General features: G+C 45.8%; 1 protein-coding gene across 4 annotated transcripts in view; it reads right to left on the bottom strand.

The window, feature by feature from the left end:
- Nucleotides 1-20,108, bottom strand: part of HUNK (hormonally up-regulated Neu-associated kinase) — a 55,784-nt gene extending 35,676 nt beyond the window's left edge. For 2 of the 4 annotated variants that reach the window (XM_031612595.2, XM_090121803.1), the window contains exons 1-2: nucleotides 19,845-20,108; nucleotides 824-1,116 (exon numbers count right to left, since the gene is read on the bottom strand). In XM_031612595.2, coding sequence (XP_031468455.1) covers nucleotides 824-1,116; nucleotides 19,845-20,108 — 557 coding nt within the window. Of the gene's footprint in view, nucleotides 1-823; nucleotides 1,117-4,738; nucleotides 4,841-5,049; nucleotides 5,768-16,475; nucleotides 16,870-19,844 lie in introns of those variants that run through there. The other 2 variants (XM_090121805.1, XM_090121809.1) reach the window with 2 other exon arrangements.
- Between the last annotated feature and the right edge of the window lie 1,720 nt (nucleotides 20,109-21,828).

Below are 21,828 nucleotides of genomic sequence, written 5' to 3'. Positions count from 1 at the left end.
CTGATTAAAAGAAGGTCCTAAAGAAAGAAACACATCACAGAGCATCAGCTCTGGGATTCTCCTGAGAAGATACTGTGAGACGAACTGAACAGCCACAAGCCCTGCATTGTACTCCTTTCTCCAGTCTTGTGAAGTCTCATTGGGGTGATTAGTGGAAAGAGCAGTGAAGGACAAACAAGGGACTTTTGTGGTCCCATCCCAACCAGGCTTCAGATTGGATATTAGCAGAAATTTCTTCTCAGCAAGAGCGGTGAGGCAGTGGCACAGGCTGCCCAGGGAGGTGGTGCAGTCACCGTCCCTGGAGGTGTTCAGGATCCGTGTGGATGTGGCACTGAGGGACGTGGGCAGTGGGCATGGTGATCGAACTGGGTGATCTTAGAGATCTTTTCCAGCCTTAATGATTCTATGGTTCATCCCATCTGTGTCACTGATTGATATTGAGCAAATGGGTTCATCTCCCTACACTGCTGCATTTCCACCTGCAAAACAGCAGAGACAATGTCCTCAAAGGAACAGTGCAGCTGCCCATTAGGTAACGGTACAGAGTTTCAGAGGCAAAACAGTACTACAGTGCTATGGGCCTATGCTTAAGGACATGGAGTTGGTGCAGCTCCTCTGTGTTCACCTGAAGTTAAACTTTCAGGCAAGTGCTTTCTGGAGATACCTTTATTGTCTAAAATTTGAACATCTAAACAGTATCATAAAGATGAGCCAAAAAGCTGGCTGGAACACATTTTGAAAAAGAAGTCACCTTGCTACGTAGATACATGCATAGATACCACTTCTGGGACACGTTTGTTCCAGAGAGGGTTTTTAAGATTACCTGTGAACTACGCCTGCCCGATGAAGATGTTCTACTGCCAGAATGAGCTGCCTGATGTATTTGCGTGCTTCATGCTCTTCAAGTCTCTTTTTCTCATAGATCTTGTGCATCAGGTTGCCGCCAGGGCACAGCTCCATGACAAGGTAATAGCTGTTTTCAGTTTCCAGAATATCCAGCAGCTGGGCGATGTTTGGGTGGCGGATCATCTGCTGGATCTGCCCTTCCCGCCGTAGATTCTTGGTGACATAAGTGTCCTTTTTGGCTCTTTTCTTGTCAATTACTTTCACTGCCACCTAGTGAAAAACGGAGGAGAGGGGGTTGTTAGCAATCGTAATTGTGATTTATTGCTTTAACCTTACACAAACAACCTCAAAAATAAAAACAAATAAATAAAACTATGTCATTCTCAACTGATACACCATTGTTTCAAGCACAGCTACTCAGGTCAGAGAAACAGCTGCTTTTGCAAGCCCAGCCTCCACTGACAATTTAGCTCTTTATCCCCTTGAGCGATGACAGATAAAAGTTATTGCGAGGAAATCAGTAACAAAGGGCGGGCAACAGTGTCATTAACCATTCCCAAATACTCAACACACACAATGCTGGACATTTAATGGCATCTACTTTCTGAGAAAGTCTCCAAGTTGATATTTACAAGATGTGTCATATTTGGCTTTTCCCCACGTAGGCCATACGACTTGAGATTCTATGTTTCCATGACAAGTTTCTTAAACTATAGCCAAGTGTTAGTTTTTACATGATTGAAAAGAAAAAAAAAGAAATTACCATGAAAAACAAAGTTATTTTGGTACCATTCTCCTGGCACCTTTTTTTTTTTTTTTCTCCCCACTTTCTTTTAAAGCAGACTTGAGAAACAATCTTGTTACCTCTATAACTGTGCAACTTTGCAAAACCCTAAAAGGCAAAACTTTGTTTTTACATTTAACACTACACTGTCCATGTCAACCAAAGCTCATCATGAAAGCACGTAACAGAAGTGAGGGGACTCTGCATCACGGCATTTGCTATCCCCTATCCAAGTGTTTTCATTCTTACTGTTGGTGCAGAACACCACACGAGAACAAAAGGATAAGGCTGGCTATGCTACAGCATGCTTAAAGAACCTGATTCCTTTTACTGTTTTAACAGAAGTACAAATTATTTCAATAAAAGTATCTGCTTTGATCTGCTTCAAATTTGTAGATATCTATTTATTGAGATTTCTTATTTAGAGTGGGTGCTGCAGACTTCCAGGTCAGCTGTGCCAGATAATGATTTAACAGCATACGCCAGCTGAGCAACAAAGGCGCTGCTGAATCCTCCTCCCCTGCTCCTCATTTCCTCAGAGCTCTGCAACAAAGGAAGTCCTTCAGTGCATGCACTGAGCCCCAACAGCTCAGTGATCGTTACTGAAGTGACAGTTGCTCATTTACCAGGATGAGGAGAGGGAAATGCTGCGCTTGGTATTCTTGTGTGACACTGAATTTTGCATGGAACTGATGGAAAAGGTTCTTGTTTGCACAGGCACGAGGCCAACAAAAGGCACAAGAAATGCCACAATCCCTTTGCCCTCCATGAGGGAGGTACAAAGATGCTACACTTGCATCTTTGCAGCGTGCCTTGATTTGGTCTGGGAGGATCTCCTGCATCACCTTACTCCTACAACAGGGAAGAACAAGAAGAAAGCCTTGGAGTTTTACTGACCTGACTGTTAACTCTCAGCATTCAGAAAATAGCCCAAGCCAAACAAGCATCCTCCTCACAGCTGATGAGCTACCCACTCACAGCATGCTTCCAGCTGTAGCCAACTACATCATCACAATTCATGGCATTGGGGATTGCAGGTCTTCCACAGCAGGCAGACAAAGTTACACACAACACAGCTGGCCACCCTCCTCACGTGGGAAATGCCAAGCACACATCAAAGCATGTGGCAGTTCCCAGCTTGGCTAGCCTTACCTTGCTTTTTACAAGCCAAGGAAAGGTTAAAGTAGCAAACAATTTGGTCTTCCTTTAGAAAATAAAAGCAACCCAAAAAGTACAACAACAAAAATAGACCCAGATCATTTGACTGACTGAGTCAAAGACAAGTTTTTATTGGCAGAGGACGTGAAGAATAAAACTACAGGAGTCTGGGCTTAATAGTTTAACAACCAGAAGTCAGTGTTGTGGTATACATTATTATCTGGATCCATTTCTGCTGTTAGAAGATTATTCCAATGAAATACCTTTGATAAGAAGACAAGGCTAAACACCACATGCATGACAGCTGCCTGGGTGAAACATGGAGAAGCATCAGGGCCATAAATGCCTGCAAGCTACGTTCCTGGCTAGTCACATTAAAGAAAGATCATTTCATTGTGAGATAAGACAACAGGCAAATCAGAGCTCTACTTAACCATTTCTGAAACCCTCAGGTGATTCACCAAGGAAACAGTCTTAAATTAGTAAGTTCTTCCATCTAGTGAGATAAAACCAAGAACACAGAGGCTTACATATATTATTTGGACAGCAAACCACAGAAGTCATTCTGGTGAGGACAAACAAATTAATGGGTAACAGAAACATGATATACCAGTTTGTTTGCTGGCAGCACAACACCACCTCTGCGAAAGTTGAAAAAGAAAACCACACACCAAAATGTTGGTATTTTCCACAGCTGCGGGATACACAATACGGATTATTAACAAAGTGGAGTGGCAACCTGTTATACATATCAGGAAATCATCCTGAATTCACTGACTAAAAAAAGCACATTACTAAGTGCATGCATATCTCCTACACAGGCTGAGCAGAGCTGCTGGCAACAGGGGCAAATACCTGAACCTGAGAGACAGAGAACCACATGTACACGATTACTTAACAATTTCTTCACTATCACAAAGAACTTGCTATCTGTGCCTTAAGGACAAATTCTCTCATTGATTTTGACAGATGCTTGGACAGACACCCTACCTATCTCAGCAGAGCTGCCTTCATACACACCCTTTACTCTAGGCTACACTTCCAGTACTTTCCACATCCCTTACACTGGGTCCAAGAGGTCTGTCAGCACAGCTAACAAAAGGGGGAATAACAGTTTTGTTTCAAAATGGCTTTGCACAGGGAAAAGACTGAAATGCCAGTTAAGCCTACAGGAGACTTCGTTTCCCATACTGGACAGGACACTGGTTTCTGTGCCATCTTGCTTTGCTCCTGGAGAAGGAGCAGCACCTTTCTTCCTCTCCTAACTCTATGCCACAGTACAGGAATATCCCAGATGGATGCTGTTCTCCCCATCTCAGTGTTGATTCAAAAACCAAGATCTTTAAAGAAAACTTGATATATCTGAAGGAAAAATACACAGTTGACCCCAACACATAAGGAGCCTATCAACTTCCAATACTCTCCATAACCACTTGTACCTCTCCCTCTCAGTTCATCTCAGATTGTCCTACTCCTTTCATGTATTTTCCTGCCCTCCTCGTCAATGCTCTTCCCTCTGCACTGGTCTTTTCGCTTTTGCGTTCTTGTAGGGTCCCTCTGCAAAATGTGTCCCATGGTACAAGAGTTGTGCAAATGGTACGCACTGTCTGAGCTCTGCTCATTCTTGTGATTGTTTGTTCAGGTTTCTTGTATTTTCCTCGAATTTACAATTCAATTCTGAAGCATACAGAAGAATTCTAAGGATCAAGCTGTGTACTCAGTAACTCCAAGGTCAATTTAGCTCAGTATCCCTGATTTTGAGTTCACCCAGAGTTATACCAGGGTAAGTGGAGAAGGAATGTGCCCAATGCATTTAATGTGCACTGCCTCATGTATTTGTGTACACCTCTGAAAACTTCATCCATACAGAAGGAAAATGCATTCAAAATAGAAAATACTGTAGATGTTACCTAACCATAAGACAAGTGTGTTCAAGCTTTCATAACCTACTCCAGATAGAACAAGTATTCTGTTTTGCTCTCCCAGGTTTCACGTAGGGGCTCTCTGCTCTCTGTCACCTGACCTGAACTGCTGGCCAACACTGGTGTAGAACTAAAAAAAAAAAAAAAAAAAAAAAGATGAAGCAAATAATTATTCTGAATATGTAGCAACAGTGGCTCTTGACATTCAATACTTTGCTTTTAGGTAAATCTTTTCTGTGTAAATAAATAAATGGTTATGTTATGTTATGAGATACAGAGATGAATAACAGGCCATATTTTTGATTCCAGAATCCTAGAATTACTGCTGGAATGAATTACCTTCCAAAGTTTATGGTGTGACACATCATATGAGCAATTGCTGCTTCTTTCAATCGTTGCACTAAAATAGTTCAGGCTGGGCTAAAGCATACTGGAAGGGAGCTGAGGGGGAAGTGTAAACACCACTATTCTGCAAAGATAGTTGGAGGAGACAGTCACGATGCTTGCAGAACCCAGCAGCTAGAGCAACATCAGCAAATAGAGGCACGTGCCATCACCCAAACAAAGGCACACGTTTGACACATGTGGGTGGAGGATTTTTGCCAGTCAGTGTTTTAGGAGGGTTTCTGGAGCTGCAGAGAGAGGCAGGGGGTGGAGTTGGCTGGCACCAGACAGCATGAAAACAGTCATAGCAATGACCTGAGAAAAAGCAGAAAAGAGAGTTTAAAGGACCAGATGTTGCCTGGAGAAATCTGGGAGTACAGGCTTCAGGTGCTGGATGACTGAGGCATCCAGAGAAAGCACATTTTGCAACGTCTTTGTAAACAGCCATGCCTCAGCATAAGGAATTACAACAAAGCACAGAAGGGAGTTCAGGGAAAGCAGCTGGGTTTCCCCACAATCCTACACAAGGGCAAACAATGCTTTGGTTCCTCCTTTTATGTTCCATCCACCACATCTCTCCCCCAGTTACAAGGTGGAGAAAAACCTACTGATGGAGGAACAACTTACCTAAGCAGCAGACTCCTGCCATCAGATCTGCAAATACACCTCACCAGATCCCCCATAAAAGGCTAAGTGTACCAGATCCTGCTGCTAAGCCTAAGTCTGCCTTTTCTCCAGCACACATTGCCTCAGGCTCAGCTGGCCTGCAGCAGGCAGTGGCTTTCTGCTGAGCTCCCCAGGGAAGCCCCAGAGCCAATACATAGGGCTAATATTCAAACGCATGCAAAATTGACAGCGAGCAGTATGTTTCCCAGAGGTTTTACAATAAAAATCTCTCTCTCTACCCAGCTTTTCCCTGTTGAATATCAGGCTTCATCTAGTTAAAGGCATACCATAATTCCACCTGAATAAAACCTAACTTAACCATCATATGACTGCCAATGACTGCAGTCACATGGTAAGCTAGCACTCGGAGGACTCAGGTCCAAAAGCAGCCTTGGATTTCTTGCCTACCAGATTGAGTGTCTTTGTGCAGGCTGTCACTTGGCAGAAGGATGCATCTCAAAAGAAGCCTTTCTGCTTGCCAGTAAATGGGTTTTCTCAATGACCTGTTTGCTGAGTCAAAGTCAAGAGGTCTTAAACAATACTCATGTCAGACACGTGCAGTACTGACTAGAAGAACAGCTTCATGGCAGTGGCACCAGTCTGACAAAAAAAGTGTTACAACATGTTTAACTTTACTGAGAACAGAAGATTGCATGTGACCTCACAAAACAAGGGTATGACATTTTGAGGACTCTTAAGTAGTTTTCCCACTCCTCCAACCACTTGAATATTTTCCCTCTGCAAGTTCCCTCCTAGCTTTAAATAAGAGGAAGCCAGTTCTTGCAGATCTCTGCCAAAAGGAACTTCAGCTGAACAGGGAGGAAGCCAGTTTGAATAAGAATCCAGCAGGCACCGTGGGATTTGGCCAGGAGACCAACACAACATAAGAGAAGAAACTCCAGCTATAGACTATTGGAGGGACACCCCACTTCCCATCTGTCCCCACTCCTTAATTTTTTCCTTTATTTTTTCTTTCTTTCTTTCTTTTTCCTCCCCAGGAACTACTTCTGGCAGTGCTGCTGGAGGTGATGCCAAGCCAGGCAGCAGAGCCAGTTCTCAGCACTGTCCCAGTTCACCCTGACCATTCATTCACAGGTTACAGGGTGCAGCTGAGAGGACAGTTAATAGGAAGGCCCGGGCCTCCATCCTGAACTGAACTTTCAAGCTAACCCAGGAGAACGAGACAAATAGGAATACCATGCAGATATTCTCTAGAGCCATTGTTACTGCAAACTGATCTCCAGTTCTTTTTTGAAGTGCCCAAAACAACTTTTGCAGCGAACTAATTTTCTTCCCTCCTTTCGGTGATTGATGTCTGGCATTATTTGTAGCTTGCTTTGTATTTACCACTGTTCTCACTACAAAAATCTGAGCTTATTTTTCAAAGCTGTTTGGTGATTTTGGGTGGCCAATTCAAATCATATTTAACAGACCTAACTTTGAAGCCTGCCCAAGTCTCAGTACATTCTTGAAAGCAATTCCTTTAAGAGTATCTTGGTTTGGGCATCCAACCAACCAGACATATAAGAAGTTGCTTTACATAACTCAATCCAAGAATTAGAAAATGTCAACTTTTTCACTGGGCAGTGAAAAAAGTACTCTGCTGTACTATAAAATTTACTGTGATTTAATAGCTAACACAAAGAATATTTTCCTATGTCGTAAGTTCTGGTATCTTAATAAATAGCAATATAGAAAAGGGTTGTCCAAGTAAATGCATACCAGCAATCAGTAAGTTGTACTCTTTCAGAAAGGGCCACACATACTCTCCTCGAGACAGAAAGAAATCAGAGGTTTTCTGTCACAACTGTCGGTGTAGGCACAATTATAAAACACAAACCTAACTTCCTCTGGAGGAGTAAACATCACTAACATGTAAGGAAAACAATACGCCTGCTGCTGGGCATTGGCCAAATTGCCTTGCAGCCCATACCAGCCATGGCAGAGAATCTGCTTAATGCTGCTCGGGGGACGTTGCTGGCAGAGCTCTCCTGGCTGCCCTGCATGGCTCCTAGCTCCTTAAGAAACGATAGCATCCTATTCACCCTTCAAGAACTGCTGTCAAACAAGACTGCAGAGCATTTCTAAAAGTATCACAAAAAGATAAGCAATTGTTATCCATTCTCATTACAGCCTTGTCACTCATCTCAGCAAAGTCAGCAATCAACCAAACCTACAGCAACGCAAAAGATCTGCCACAAGAATAGCATCTGTTCTATTTATCAAGAATACAGAAGAGCAACCATTCAACCATGGCCATCTGACACCTTTTATCTTTGCCTGGTACGCTTGCTACAAATGGCATAGGAGGAACTGAGTCTGAGTTAAACGCATATGCATATGCATATACACACACTGAAAAGGCTTCTCAGTAGCTGTACAGTGAGAGTTGCATTGAGATTTTACATTAAACTAGCAGTATCATCTATGCACTTTACACTTGAGTGGTGCTGTTCAGCCTTTGATAACTTCTGTATTTGCTCTTTGTAGGACAGCTGAATCATATATATATTATAAATATAATTTTTTTTTTTCCTTTTTTATGTGCTCTGGCATTAGAAAAATCAACAATTAAAAAAATGTAGGGAGGAGTCACTTCTGTGAAAATATTCTCTTCTCTTTGGAGTCCCTGACAGCATAAGCCAAAAGTTTTGGAGTTAGCAAGACAAAAACAGCTACTGCAGAGATAAGTACAAGACAAATGTGTTAGTATGCAGGGGACCACTCACTGTTGGCAGACCAGACAGTCAGGGAAGGTTTAAATCAGCCCCTAAAGAAGCATAAACTTTTCTAAATAGGAAAGTAGCTCAGAATATGCTCATTCACATGCTTCAGATTTAAGGCAGCCTGAATGAAAAGAATCAAAGCACCAGAAGATAAGATCTTACCATTACCTATAATGCAACAGCACCCAGCAACGTGCAAAAGGATTGTGGATTATTTTAAATAAGCAAATGAACCACCTTGCTGTCACAGCTAACCTAAACGTAATCCTTAAAAAACATAAGCAGGATGTATTTGTTAAAGGAAGAAAAGGTATTAATTGCACCTGTACATGGCACTAGGGACTATTATTAGATTACTGCAACCAATTGTGGTGCAAGCACTTCGGTTATGACGTTAGAAGTTTGCAAAGAGTTCCTTCTGAAAAGAGTTTCAGGAACAGTCCGAGGTCCATAAAGTACTTGACAGAGTTACAGACTGAAGCTCCACGTTTTGAATTAAAAGAACGATAAACAGTGACTCGATTTTCTGCAAGTACCTGCATGAGAAAAAGACTGCTGATAACAGACAGCTCTTTAACAAAATAAAATTAACTTCCCAAAAGGTAAAGTTGGGCAAAATCAGGCTGTAAACACAATCCATGTTTTTCAGGGGCAGTGAAGCAGTGAAAGGAACATCTTGTCTTACCGAGATGAAAGTAGACTCTGGATTCCCACCCTCCCCACTCTTAGAAGTATGCAGTAACTCAACAAAACACTGATACAGATACTCCCAAAGAGAACATCAGCTTAGGAAGTCAAGTTGGATGAAGATGACCATGATGCCATTAGGCACTAATGCCTGCACAGGTGAGGAGAATAGCTCTGTCCTAGAAGAGCTAGGCAAAATACTCTAGGAGCAGTTAGCAGTGACATCAAGGGGATGCAGATTTTGAAAACTCTGAGATCTTTGCTTGAGCTCTGTGGCACTGAAGACACGAAGTGTCATAAAGAGTCATGCAAATATTGATGCTGCTACAGACAGCCCAACTCACCCACACATCTGGCTGCCTACTGCATCAACACAGCAAAATTAGCACTTCCATGAGGATCTGGAATTTTGATGTGTCAAGGCACTAGCCTTTGTAAGGACACACTATAAGGTTGCTCCCACCATGCCACATGCAAGGGCAGACTGTATTAAGGCTTTAAAATAAACAATATTGCAAGGCTGTGAGTACAGACCGCTCCGAGAATCACAGAATCCTTAAGGTTGTGAAGACCACTAAGATCATCCAGTCCAACCATCAGCCCATGCCTGGTACTGCTCTAGCCCTTGTCTTTCAGTGCCACATCCTCACGGCTCTTGAACACCTCCAAGGATGGTGACTCCACCACCTCCCTGGGCAGCCTGTGCCACTGCCTCACCGCTCTTGCTGAGAATTTTTTTTCCCTAATACCTAACCTGAACCTCTCCTGGTGCAACTTGAGGCCATTCCCTTTCATCCTATCTCCGTTACCTTGGAGAAGAGGCCGACCCCCACCTCAGCACAACCTCCTTTCAAGTGGAGGTAGAGAATGATATTGTCTCCCGTGAGCCTCCTTCTTCTTCAGACTGAACAACCACATTCCCTCAGCCGCTCCCCATCAGACTTGTGCTCCAGAGCTTCCTCATGGTTTACTTTAGTCCCTTTCACACAGTATGACATCCCCCATATTTCTCTAATTCCTCCTCCCTCTTTCTCTTTCTCTTCCTCCTCCTCCTCCTCCAGTCAGTTGGGAAGGAAAAAAGAGGTAACTGCTAATCTAATGCGTTAGTGCCTTGCTTGACATGGTCTGTTTCCACAGAGCAGCTCCACTTCACTAGAGAAGAGCCATTCTCATCCATATTTCCCTTCTATATGTTTTTTACTTCACACCGTATTTATGGGTAATTTCATGCTATACTTCACGAGTAACAACTGTTATCTTCTCCTGGACATACTACTACTCTGCTGTCCCTGTGAAGCCAACTGCCTACTCCCCACTTACAAACAAAAGCTGATACCCTTATCTGACAAAAAGAAGGACAGCAGTTCTGCCCTTCCCAGACATTCTGAACAGAAACTCAAGTTTCAGAAACAAGTTACACTTTTGCTCGGTGCTATACATCGAAATCAGCTGAATGTGCATGAGATATGGGTGCGGGCACAGGTTCATCTATGAGCAGAATACATCACTTGTCCTGAGTAGGTCACGGCTGGGGTCTATCCAGCCTTTGGCAGAAACCCAATGACCTTTTATTGCTCTCTCGGTCAGCTAATTAATGGGGTAGCAATAATGGTGTCCCCTGAGGGACAAGAGCACATTTTTTACCTAGCTGGCCTCTAACGATATCTACACAAGTCAAAAGAGATTATGCAGGGAATGATGGACGTGGTGGTGGCAGAAAGCCGGAGGCAAAGATAAATGAGGATGCAATACTGGAGTTCCTCAAGAAATCCTAGAAACTTGTCAAAACCAGCCCTCAGGCCTGGGCCATGTACTGCCAAAAGAAAGCGTGTATTTGAATGCCTGGAACAGCTGGATTTGCCTAACCACTGAAATGGAAAAATATTTGCTGAGTATCACTTTCCAAATATTAGCTATTTTGCAAAAAGGGGCTCTCTGACATGCTAAAACACTGTCCATCACTCAATACGAAATCTCTTTTGAGCTCGAGGTATTATCAGCTAGCAGGAAAGATGTTTTTTCAGGTCTTGTCACACAAGTTCATGGGAACCTGATGTGAGACACTGCAGCAGATAGAAAACCGGTTGAGATATGCAAAGTCCTTACCTTACACTGTCTGAAGCTGGTGGCTACTCACAGCCATCATGGAGAAAAATTAGTGTGACAACTGCTGGGAAACAAAGGCCTCCTCCACCCAGACATGGCCCCAGTATGCTGTCAGAACACTGGGAAGCAGCTAGAGCTGAGGCACAGCAAGGCATGCATTATGCTGTGGTTACAAATGAACCATATCCTATCCAGCTGCTTTTGATAAACTACAACTTGCCCTTTCAATGCTGAAAACTTCTGTCACAGCGAGATGGATGAGGATCTCGAATTGCATGGGGGGAAAACAAAAGCAGAGATTCAATACCAAATAACATTCTTCCAACACCAATCCTTGTGTGTGAAACCTTGTGGTCAGTGTTGCTCCCCACTTGAACGATCATGGACTTAAAAAGTTGCGTAATCATGGAGTGCCATACTCCATGCTAAACAATTCCTGTTTTGCATTTCAGTGATCAAATCCAAAACTTGACTTAGAGAAGACCGAAAGAAAGAAAAAAAGATGTCTGTTACATTAACAGGAGACACTGCTTCTGAAGACCAGGTATCACCCTCCTTTGTAGCAATACAAATATAGGAGATAAAGCATTTACAACTGCTAGGCATCTTTAATGAAGCTTCTTACATATATGTTCTCTCTCCTAGCTTTGTGAGCATTATTCACAGAAAATAAATTTATTCCCTGAAAAAAGAAAAAAAAGAAAAAAAAAAATGTTTCCATGACAATCTTCCACAACAGGCAGAGAGCAAAAGAACTTCTGTATATATAACTTATCTTTTTTTAGTTCCCTTTGTTGCAGTGATTTTCCTCTGAGCTCTGATGGCACACCATGAACAAGAGCAGCTCTGCTGGGACAAGTGTTGGAAGTGCCAGGCCTGTAGCCCAGCAGCATACTACTGAAGCAAAGCATTCACAGACAGGGAAGCTTGGTCAGGGTGGCACCAGCTTTCTGATCAGTTTTTGTGGGTGCTTTCCCCTCTCAGACCACATTATCTGCTCACCCTCTTTCCTGAAGTGGTCCTTCCCTTCATGAGGAGGAGGTTTGGCTCTGCTTCTATACCAAACAGGTTTGGCAGTGCTTTACCTTATCAGCTTAGGAATGAGCACACTCTGTCCTGGTGTGGGCCCCATAGTCGTGCTTGTGGCTGCAGCTCCTCCAGTAAAACCTACCACCAAAAGCCTTCCTGGTCCTCCTCATTTGTACCAGCTCAATCAGCCCACCAAAAGCACTGGCAACTCTACATTCATGCCCTCAATGAGATTTGGCCAACAACCGATGTAATTCTTCTGGCCAATATTTACATAACCACTGGTTATCACAGAATCACAGAATTGTAGGGGTTGGAAGGGACCTTTAGGTATCATCAAGTCCAACCCCCTGCCAAAGCAGGCTCCCTACAGCACACTGGACTTCCTACAGCAGGCTGTTATGGGTGGGTTAAGATCCTTCTTCAAGACCTTGAAAAGTAGTGTCATCAGCACGCAGACTTCCAGCTCATTTATATATGGTTGTTTACAGAACACAACAGCTTGGTTTCTAGACTATTATTTCAAATCAGTCACCAGAAGGGTCACTGTGTCATCTTATGACTGCTTAACTCATGGAGTTATATCCTTGTGAAGGGTAAGTGCTGCTCCTTAATAACTTCAATTTTCCTGAGTGCAGGCTAACAAACAACTTGCAAGGGCAAATGGGCAGAGATGCCTAATGTGTTATGTCCACTGAAAGGCAAGAGGCTATGGTAGCGTTCTCCAGCTCCTACTGCAAAAAGAGATGTGGCAAACTGCAAGACGTAGAAAGAAAGAAATGTTTTAATTGCCAAGGCACTTATAGGTAACACATGCCTGCAAAAACAGGCTCACAGCTTTACACGCCATTAAATATGTTAAAAATACAAAACTTGCAAGAACAAACACAAGGATCCAGATGTGAGTGCCACATAAGATCAGCACCTGGTGTCAATTCAACCCAAACACTCCGCTTCCCTCAATCCTGCCTATGTCACTAAAATTGTGACGGTCTATATGAAAAGCAGCACACTGCTGACATGCACTGTTAGTGACATCCTTAAAACCGCTGAATGTAAACTTGAAAGCAGATTATCTCAAGAGGATAAGCAACTGCCACATGTGCATCAATTCGGCTCAGCGCAGAGCAAGTTGCAAGCTACAGCTGAAAAATATTAAAACAATCTTCCCGGAAGCCAGACTGCAATAATTAACAGACTCTCTTGCCTATTCAAGCCTATACCTGCTTACTCTGAGAGGGCAATATAGAAAAGGGTTAGAGGCAAGAGTGTAGCCTTATAACAAGCGCCTGTTGCAACTGGTTGTGAACAAACTGTTAGCAGGTGCTCCTACAGGAGACTGAGCAGGTGACTGCACATCAGCAGCCTGCCTCATTGTCAAATTCTTAAGTGTTTCATAACACACACTGGGGAACTTTGTGCTGACAAAGTAACCAGCTCTCGGGTCCTGCTTCCAGCCAAGTCTTCCCTCATGTCACTGCAACTGCGACAGCACCCTTCAAATCATTCCCTGACGTATCATATGTTAACAAAGCACACATTTAGTGGCTCCAATACAAATTATGCATCTACATGCATATATACAAGCCTCTGTGAAAAGAATAGTGTCAAAGCTGTGAAAGCAAACACTTAAAAGCACAGAAATGTCAAAATTAAGACTGCAGGAACACCCTCATTTCATTTCCTTGGTGCCTATAATTACAAGCAGCATCATAACACATCATCCAGGTGTAACAGTTGGCAGCTGATACTAAAAATAGAAAGCACCCCTGAAAAAAGCCACCATGCAAATTCATGGTAAGTACTTTTTCTAAACAAGCTTTTTTTTGGGGGGGGGGAGATAGATAAAATTAAAAAATATGTAAAGAAATGGCTAAGAAGAGAACTACCCATTCAATATTTACAGTGAGAGCACAAACACGTCAAAGAAACTGATATGCAAGTATCACTGAAAGAGAAGCAACCTGCAACCTGGCAGTTTTTGGAGGAGACAAAAGGAAAGTGTGGAACTGGAAGACCAGTGACCACACCAGAAACTTGCCTTTTGTTTACTAAGAAGTAACTTCCTGGCCCATCTGCTTGATAAGATGGTTTGAAAGCAACCCGCATACACACAAAGACCTGAACACTCAAATCAAAGGTTAAGATCCTAGGACTACGTGTGAATATAAACCACAGTTTTCTATTCCCAAGCCAGCAATACTATTGGGTAGCCCTGACACTTGGGACACAGACAAGTCTGACAGCAGAATCCTGATGCAGAAGCCCTCAGTGGGAGTCCCCCTCCACGTTTGTTTCCCGAACAGAAAAGAGGAACGTCACACTGAGAGCAGAAAGGAGGCAAAAATCTCATCTGCCAACATGCCTGAAGGCCTCTGGTCACCAAGTCAAGCCTCCTTCTCTCAAGTCCATGGTAGAACATAAGAAGAAAAGAGCAAATTTACTCAAGGCATAGTTGACACAACAGCATAGGGAAATATGGCATTGTAACATCTGTTGTTATCCACCAGCACTACTTTGTCCATGCTTCTCTATGTCCACCTGCCTACGTTCTCCTGAATGGTTGGTGACTTTCCCAGGGAAAGCTGCTGGAAGATGGAAACTGTGCAAAATGCATCACTCCGGCCTTTGCTTCTGATGGTACATCCAGAAGCAACTCAACAACCACCCTTTGACATGAGCAGGAGATTAGAAATGAGGTGTTGGGACCAGGGTAAAAGCTGTCTAACAGTTTTCTCAGCCACAGGAAGGATTTCAGGAGACGACCACGCTGGCTGATGCAGCCACACAACCTGCCAGATCACCAGTGCATCCCATTTTGCCTCCCTGGAGACATCTAGAGCTCCCAAAACAAAGGTGCAGCTCCTCCAAGCCTCGCACCTGCTGATGAATGCATGATGTTCAAACAGAAAAGTGCCAGTGATGCTCTGAATGCATTTCACAAAATCACATGCCACCAACAGGGGACAGAGCCTGTGAGACTGCTGCCCAGGTGTGCTTTCAGAACACCTCCCCTGTTCCCTCCCTGGGGTTTGCAATGGGTGTTGCTAGCTCTCTGCAGGGCATTTGCGCTGCCCACGTAGCACTTCCAGGAGTCTCTAATACAGCTTTTTAATTTCTTTTTCTTTTTCTTTTTTTTAAAGCATTTTTAATACAGAAATGCATTCGGAAAGCAAAACCTTTTGTGAAAAGGCCACTTTCAATATTAATTGCTTTACCTTCATAAAAGCTGGTAAACTGTATTTTTAGCAGCTGCTTCCCACTAACATTGTTACAGAAAACCACTCAACTAACTGTAACTAAAAATGGCCCTTTTTGGAGTGTAACAATAGCACTAGAGAAACTGATAAACACATTTTTCAGCAGATGAGAAATCAAATGACTCAATTTGCCTCCATCTCTCTCTTTGTAGAGACAAAGATAATACTTCAAAGTAAGGTAAAAGCAATCTCAGGTCAAGTTTGCTTACGAAGACTTCAACTCACACCATTCTCTCCCCTCAATATAGGGCCATCCTGCAATGCAGCATGAAGTCATTGAGGGTTATGGAGTCATTTCATCAGGGTCCACAGCAGATGGCACAATCCGGTCAGTCTACCAACAAAGCATGATGTTACCCCTGCTGCACTGCTAGGAATGTAATTTCGGCTGTTTAGAACTACAGAAAACATTATCTTGCAATGCCTGCTTTCTGCTGCCCGGTGACAGGCCATGCTGAGCCTCAAGCACAAGGGCTGGAACACACTGGGAGTATCCTGGGCAGAGGCTCTGCAAGTTAGCAGGGATAACAATGCAGCTATCCCAGCGGGGTTTCATAGCCACAATTTAGATTTAAATTGGCTCGTTCTTCAGAGAGAAACTGTTTCCTTAGGACTGGCAATAAAGACTGCCTGCGCTGATCTAACAAATCAGCCTTCTACCCAAAAATGCTAGATTATAGGCTGTGATATTTTTATTCAAAAGCAATGGAAAGAATAATCTGTTCAACATTCTCCTATGCTCAGCTAAAATACACTTAATTGCATCAGGCATTACCAAACATTTCTCCAGCCCAGACAATAATAACATGCCTGACAGGCTGGTAATACAAACCCTGAGAAACGCTGCAAAAGATTTGATTTCAAATCCAGTGCTACAGACGTTCATAGTGAAGGTTTAAAGCCTCACCTTAGCTCACCCTCTCGTGCTCAGAAGCTGTTGGTTCCAGTCCCACGCACTGCACTCAACATGCACAGCCCATCCAGCTGCCCTTAGAGCAGCTGGTAAAGCAACTAGCGCCTGGCCCACAGCATCTTGTGCTCTCTCGAAGACCTCTTCAGCTTCTAGCCATTTCAGGGTGAGGTAATGGCAGATTTTTGGCATTCGCTCTGCAATTGCCTCGATTCTGTACAATGCGTTGTGTCAGTGCAATGGATCTGAGCCTAGCTAGGGAATCATTAATCCACAGATTTCATTTCTAAATACACAATTTTCTGAAACAATAATGCGCATTAACTCCTCCACAGTCATTAAAGTCTGCTGCAAATCAAAACCTGCTTGGGCACCCTCGCTGAAATCAGATATTCTGGTGACCGTAACAGCTTGGACTGTGCCAAAACAGCTACCAGGCATTAGCAGTAAGACCCCTACTTCACACGACTACCGCAATTTTATTGAAACTTAGGCAGTGCCCTTGCTCGACAACGGCTTTACAAGACAGAAATCAGATGTCAATTATTTTTTTATCTCAAAGTACATGCAGGCGCTAATCCTGGAATAATAGGCTCATAAAGCATCAGCCTAGAAAACTGCAGTGACTACAGCAATCCAGTGAGCCGTCTGCAGAAGGCTTTGTTTCCACGTCTTGCTTCACTGTGCCCCACTTGCAAGCACGTTAAGTGCACACTCCTACAGATTAACTTTCCCCTCCAAGTGAACATACCCAAAGATTAAGCTCGGTCAATCTTTGCCCCTCACCCTGCTGAATGCAGGGCAGTGCCATTCTATTACAGGGCAATGCTCTCCTTGAACTCCAGATGAGTGTGGTGTCACTCCTGGGGTTGAGGGATGGAGGTGGGCATGGAGAGATGGCCAAGGGTGGCTGTCACACACAGCTGCTCATTCATGCCTTGGGTACCTCTGTTAGCACCAACCCGACTCCGTTAGCTGTCCTTGGGAGGTCTGTGCCCAACATCTGCTCACTTGGGCTCTGACACTGGAGTACCAAATGGTTCCTAATTCTCCAGCACTCAGAGATTTCTCAGAGGTACGAACAGTTTAACCCATGACCGCTTGTGCCATGATGCTCTTGAGGAAGGACTTTGCCATGGCAATAAAACTTTTCTCATAGAAGAACATTTTTAAACTAAAAATGAGGAGATTTAGATTGGATATAAGGAAGAAGTCTTTTACAGTAAGGGTGGTGGCAGTGGAACAGCTTGCCCAGAGAGGTGGTGGATACCCCATCCCTGGAGACACTCAGTGGCAGGCTGGATGGGGCTCTGAGCACCTGATGGAGCTGTCGGTGTCCTCTTCCCACAGAACCTCCTTCTGTCCCCCAGTGTTGCCAATCCTGGCTCTCATGCTGCCTCTTTCCTTCCCTCCTCATTCAATTTCCACACTTGCCAGCCTCAGCCTCCTCCCAAACACTCTCCCAGGGAAAGGAGTCCAAGGAAGCAGATGTTTTCCTTCTCTTCCTCATGTTACAGCCAGAGCTCAGTCGCCTGTGGTGGGTTCAGTGTAGGCAGAGCTACCAGCAGCTGCGAGGCAGATCAGTTTGGGCACGCCTCAGCCTCCTCTGGCTGGAGGCCACACAAGAGCATGGCTGAGGAACATGCCCTGAAGAGCTGAGTGTCCACCAGCCCCCTGGATGGGGAGAGATCCTCAGGTGGGGCCATGTGTGGGATGGTAAGCATTCCCCCTCCAGTTAGAGAGAGGAACCGCACTGAGATAGGACCTCACCTTAAGAAAGTCATTAAGTGCCCTTATCTTCATCCACTAACTCAGATTGCTTATCCATAAATACTTGAAATGAAATAGGTGGATATTTTGGTAGGATGGACCCTTAATTAGTGCGTTTAAAACTATGCAATTGATCTTTTACCCACTGAAGTCAACAGCAAGAGCCTGATTTGATCCTATGACAAAAGATAGGGTCAGACAGCACTCAGAGACTGTCAGAGCTGGCCACAAATAGGGACACCAAGGATCAGCAGGAAGGAAGGGAGATCCCAGAATCATTAAGATTGGAAAAGACCTCTAAGATCACCCAGTCCAACCGTCACCCATCCCCACCAACTGCCCACATCCCTCAGTGCCACATCTACACAGCCCTTGAACACATCCAGGGATGGTGACTCCACCTCCTCCCTGGGCAGCCTATTCCTCTAGGTTCTCCTAGAGCTTCTGCTCGTCACTTTGTCATAGCATGTCTTATTCAAGACACCGGGGGAAAAAAATAAATAAATAAAGCAGGAGCCCTGGCAGCCAAGATAGAGGGGTGTGTGGCGGGGCTTTTTATTTTTGCCTCTTCACAGACAGAGATAAATGTAGCAACCCAAAAAGTGGAGGTGGGAAGGACGTGTGTGTGCATGTGCCTTTTATCAACAGGAGGATCATTGGATGTATCCGTTACCAAGGAGAAGCACACGCTTGGTAACAGAAGAGAAGAACAACAACAAAAAAATTTTTTTTTTTTTTTTTTTGCATTCCTATATGACAGCAATCATTTTTGTCATGAGGAAATTCAGAGCTCTACTCCAAATTTCACTCTGTGACAAACTTACTGGAAGGAGGAAAAAAAAAAAAAAAACAAGCCTAGAACTGCATGAACCCTATAGAGATGCAACCCTAACAATAGTGTATGTGCAGCGCTGCTGGAGCCAAAGGAGATTGTGCTGCTCTCAGCTCATCCGGCAGCAGCGGGGTGCCCCGTGTTAAGCAGAGCTCTGCCAGCCAGCTTCAACACGAGCGGGACAGCCCTGCAGCGGGGCTCTCCAGGATGCCGTGCCGTGCTCAATGCACAGCCAAGCGCCCGCTGCTCTTCAGCACAGTCGTGACAGAGCCTGACCGATGGGTGGAAGACTCCACTACAGGACTGCAGATAGGAGACGAGAAGCAGAGCTCCTCGGTGGACTTTCTTTACTAGATGAAACAACACAACACACGTGAGGGCACCTTGTGATGTGCAGCACTATCAACAACTTCTGCTCACCGAACCGTAACACCGCCGAAGACGCACGCAGCACCTCCTGTCATTTCAATGAGCGAGGAGTGTCTGCACTCTGTCACCGATGAGTGGTAGAAGTCTACGTATCGTGCCACCAAAACCACACCGCTCACACCGTCGCCGGTCAGCGGTAGGACGCTGCGTGCCGTGCTGTTTTAAACAGCGCTTTCTCACAGGCACGAACCTTGCAAAGGGGAACACAGGCGGGTATCCCCGCAAGGCGCAGGTCGCGCAGCCCCAGCCCGGCACCGCTCCCCGTACCGCCGGGACTCCCACAGCCCCCGGGGCGCCACCGAGCGGCCGCCCTCCCGCCCCGGCCGGTCCGATACCTTCTCTCCGGTGAGCACATGCAGCCCCTCGCGGACCTTGGCGAAGGAGCCCTCTCCCAGCTTCCTGCCGATCAGGTAGTTGCCGACGCGCTTGGTGTGCTGGAAGTCGCGGAGCCTCTCCCGCGGGGCCGCCGCCGCCGCGCTCAGCCAGGCGGCCAGGAAGCTCCCCTCGGCCCCCGCCGCCGCCGCCCTCCGCGCCTCGCCGCCGCCGCCCGCCACCCCCGGCGGCTCGCTCAGGAGCCCGTCGCCCGCCGCCGCCGGCATGCCCGGCCCCGGCGCCGCTCCTTCCCCGCGCCTCTCCCCGGTCGAACGGGGCGAGCGGCCGCAGGGCGGAAAGTTGCTCGGCGGAGAGCGCCGGCGGCGAGGGGCGGAGCGGTGCTGGCGGCGGGGGGACCCGGGCTGCCGCCCCTCGTCGGAGCCGGCGCCGCCTCCTCTCCACCCCGCTTCTCCTCACGCCGCCGCCGGAGGAGGAGGGGGCGGGGGCCAGGGCTCGGCTCGAGCCCGCGGTAATTGAATCCAGCAGGCGTGCTGACCCCGCCGGGCGCTGCAGCGGGGTGTCCGCGGCCCCAGGCGAGCCGGACGGCGATGCAGGCTGAAACGAACCGCCCGGCCGGGGCTCGCCGCTGGTCAGGGATGCTCTGATAAAGCACGGCTCACAGAGTTTTTATGCTACTACCGACATGGCTAGTGGGCATGGTAGGGACGGGTTGGCGGTTAGACGTCTTTTCCGACCTTAACGATTCCACGATTCCGTGGTATAAGAAAGTAACCAAGGACCCCTATTTCTCCTTGAGCCTGCGTGAGCCGTGTCGGCAGAGCCTCCGGAACACACGCAGCTGTGCTGACCGAAACCAAAGCTTTGCTGCTTTCCCGCTAGAGGGCTGCTGGTGCACGCTGTGCCTCCCCGTTCTTAAGCTCTTCCCTTCCTCGTTAAAAAATGTCAAAGCAATTTTACACCACGCTTCTGCCTCAACGCCGCTCTTAATGCGGAGCTGTAGCTCTCCAGTCCCTTCCGCTGCACCGCTAATAGGATTGCGGCTGGTACAGGTGCTGATGAGCCGTGCGCTGCTTTCAACCAGCTTTCATTGACATCGCGGTGCTGGTAAAACTTCCTCATTTAAGGCAGAGCCGAGAAACGTGACAATTTTACTTTCCCAACAGCAGTGAATTACAGTTTGAAGGCTCTCCTGTTCATCCAGCCTTCCCAATCTGAACAGGAACTCAGCCCTTAGGCTGTAGGGAAGGAGAACGAGGGCAGCAGACCCACTCTGTCTCTGTGGTGCTCCTGCCATCCTTTCTTGTACAGAAGCCTCCAATGTGTATTCCCTGTGGCTGCAGCAGTGCGGTTCCGCTGTGGGAAACCGGTAGCCAGCTACACACCACCACTGGGAGCAGTGCACAGCCAGACAGCTTTCCAGTTGTGGAGTGGCTATATTATATTATTATTTAAAGATATAAATATGTAACAGGCTTTGCAAATATATTTGCTGTATAGTAAGGAACCTATTATATGTTTTGAACAGACAGTTCAAGAATTCCTGAGTGTATTCCCTGTCAACTGAAACAAGGCAATGGGAAGAATGGCCACTCCAGAAGATGCAGGAAACAGAATCACAGAATGGTTTGGGTTGGAAGGGGCCTCAAAGCCCACCAGCCCCAACCCCTGCCATGGACAGGGCTGCCCACCACCAGCTCAGCTGCCCAGGGCCCCATCCAACCTGGCCTTGAGCACCTCCAGGGATGGGGCACCACAGCTTCTCTGGGCAGCTGTGCCAGCACCTCACTGCCCTCTGAGGTAAGGATATCCCCCTTATATCTCATCTACATTATCCCTCTATAGTTTAAAATCATTTGCCCTTGTCCTATCGTTGTGTAAAAAGTCCATCTTCCTCCTGTTTACAAGCTCCCTTTAAGTACTGTAAGGCTGCAGTGATATTTCCCAGGAGCCTTCTCTTCTCCAGTCTGAAAAAGCCCAGCTCTCTCA

Source organism: Phasianus colchicus, chromosome 1, assembly GCF_987193195.1.
Source record: "Phasianus colchicus chromosome 1, bPhaCol1.hap1.1, whole genome shotgun sequence".
Classification (NCBI taxonomy): domain Eukaryota; kingdom Metazoa; phylum Chordata; class Aves; order Galliformes; family Phasianidae; genus Phasianus; species Phasianus colchicus.
The sequence above is the reverse complement of the archived record's forward strand: the minus strand, read 5'-3'. Positions and strand labels throughout refer to the sequence as shown.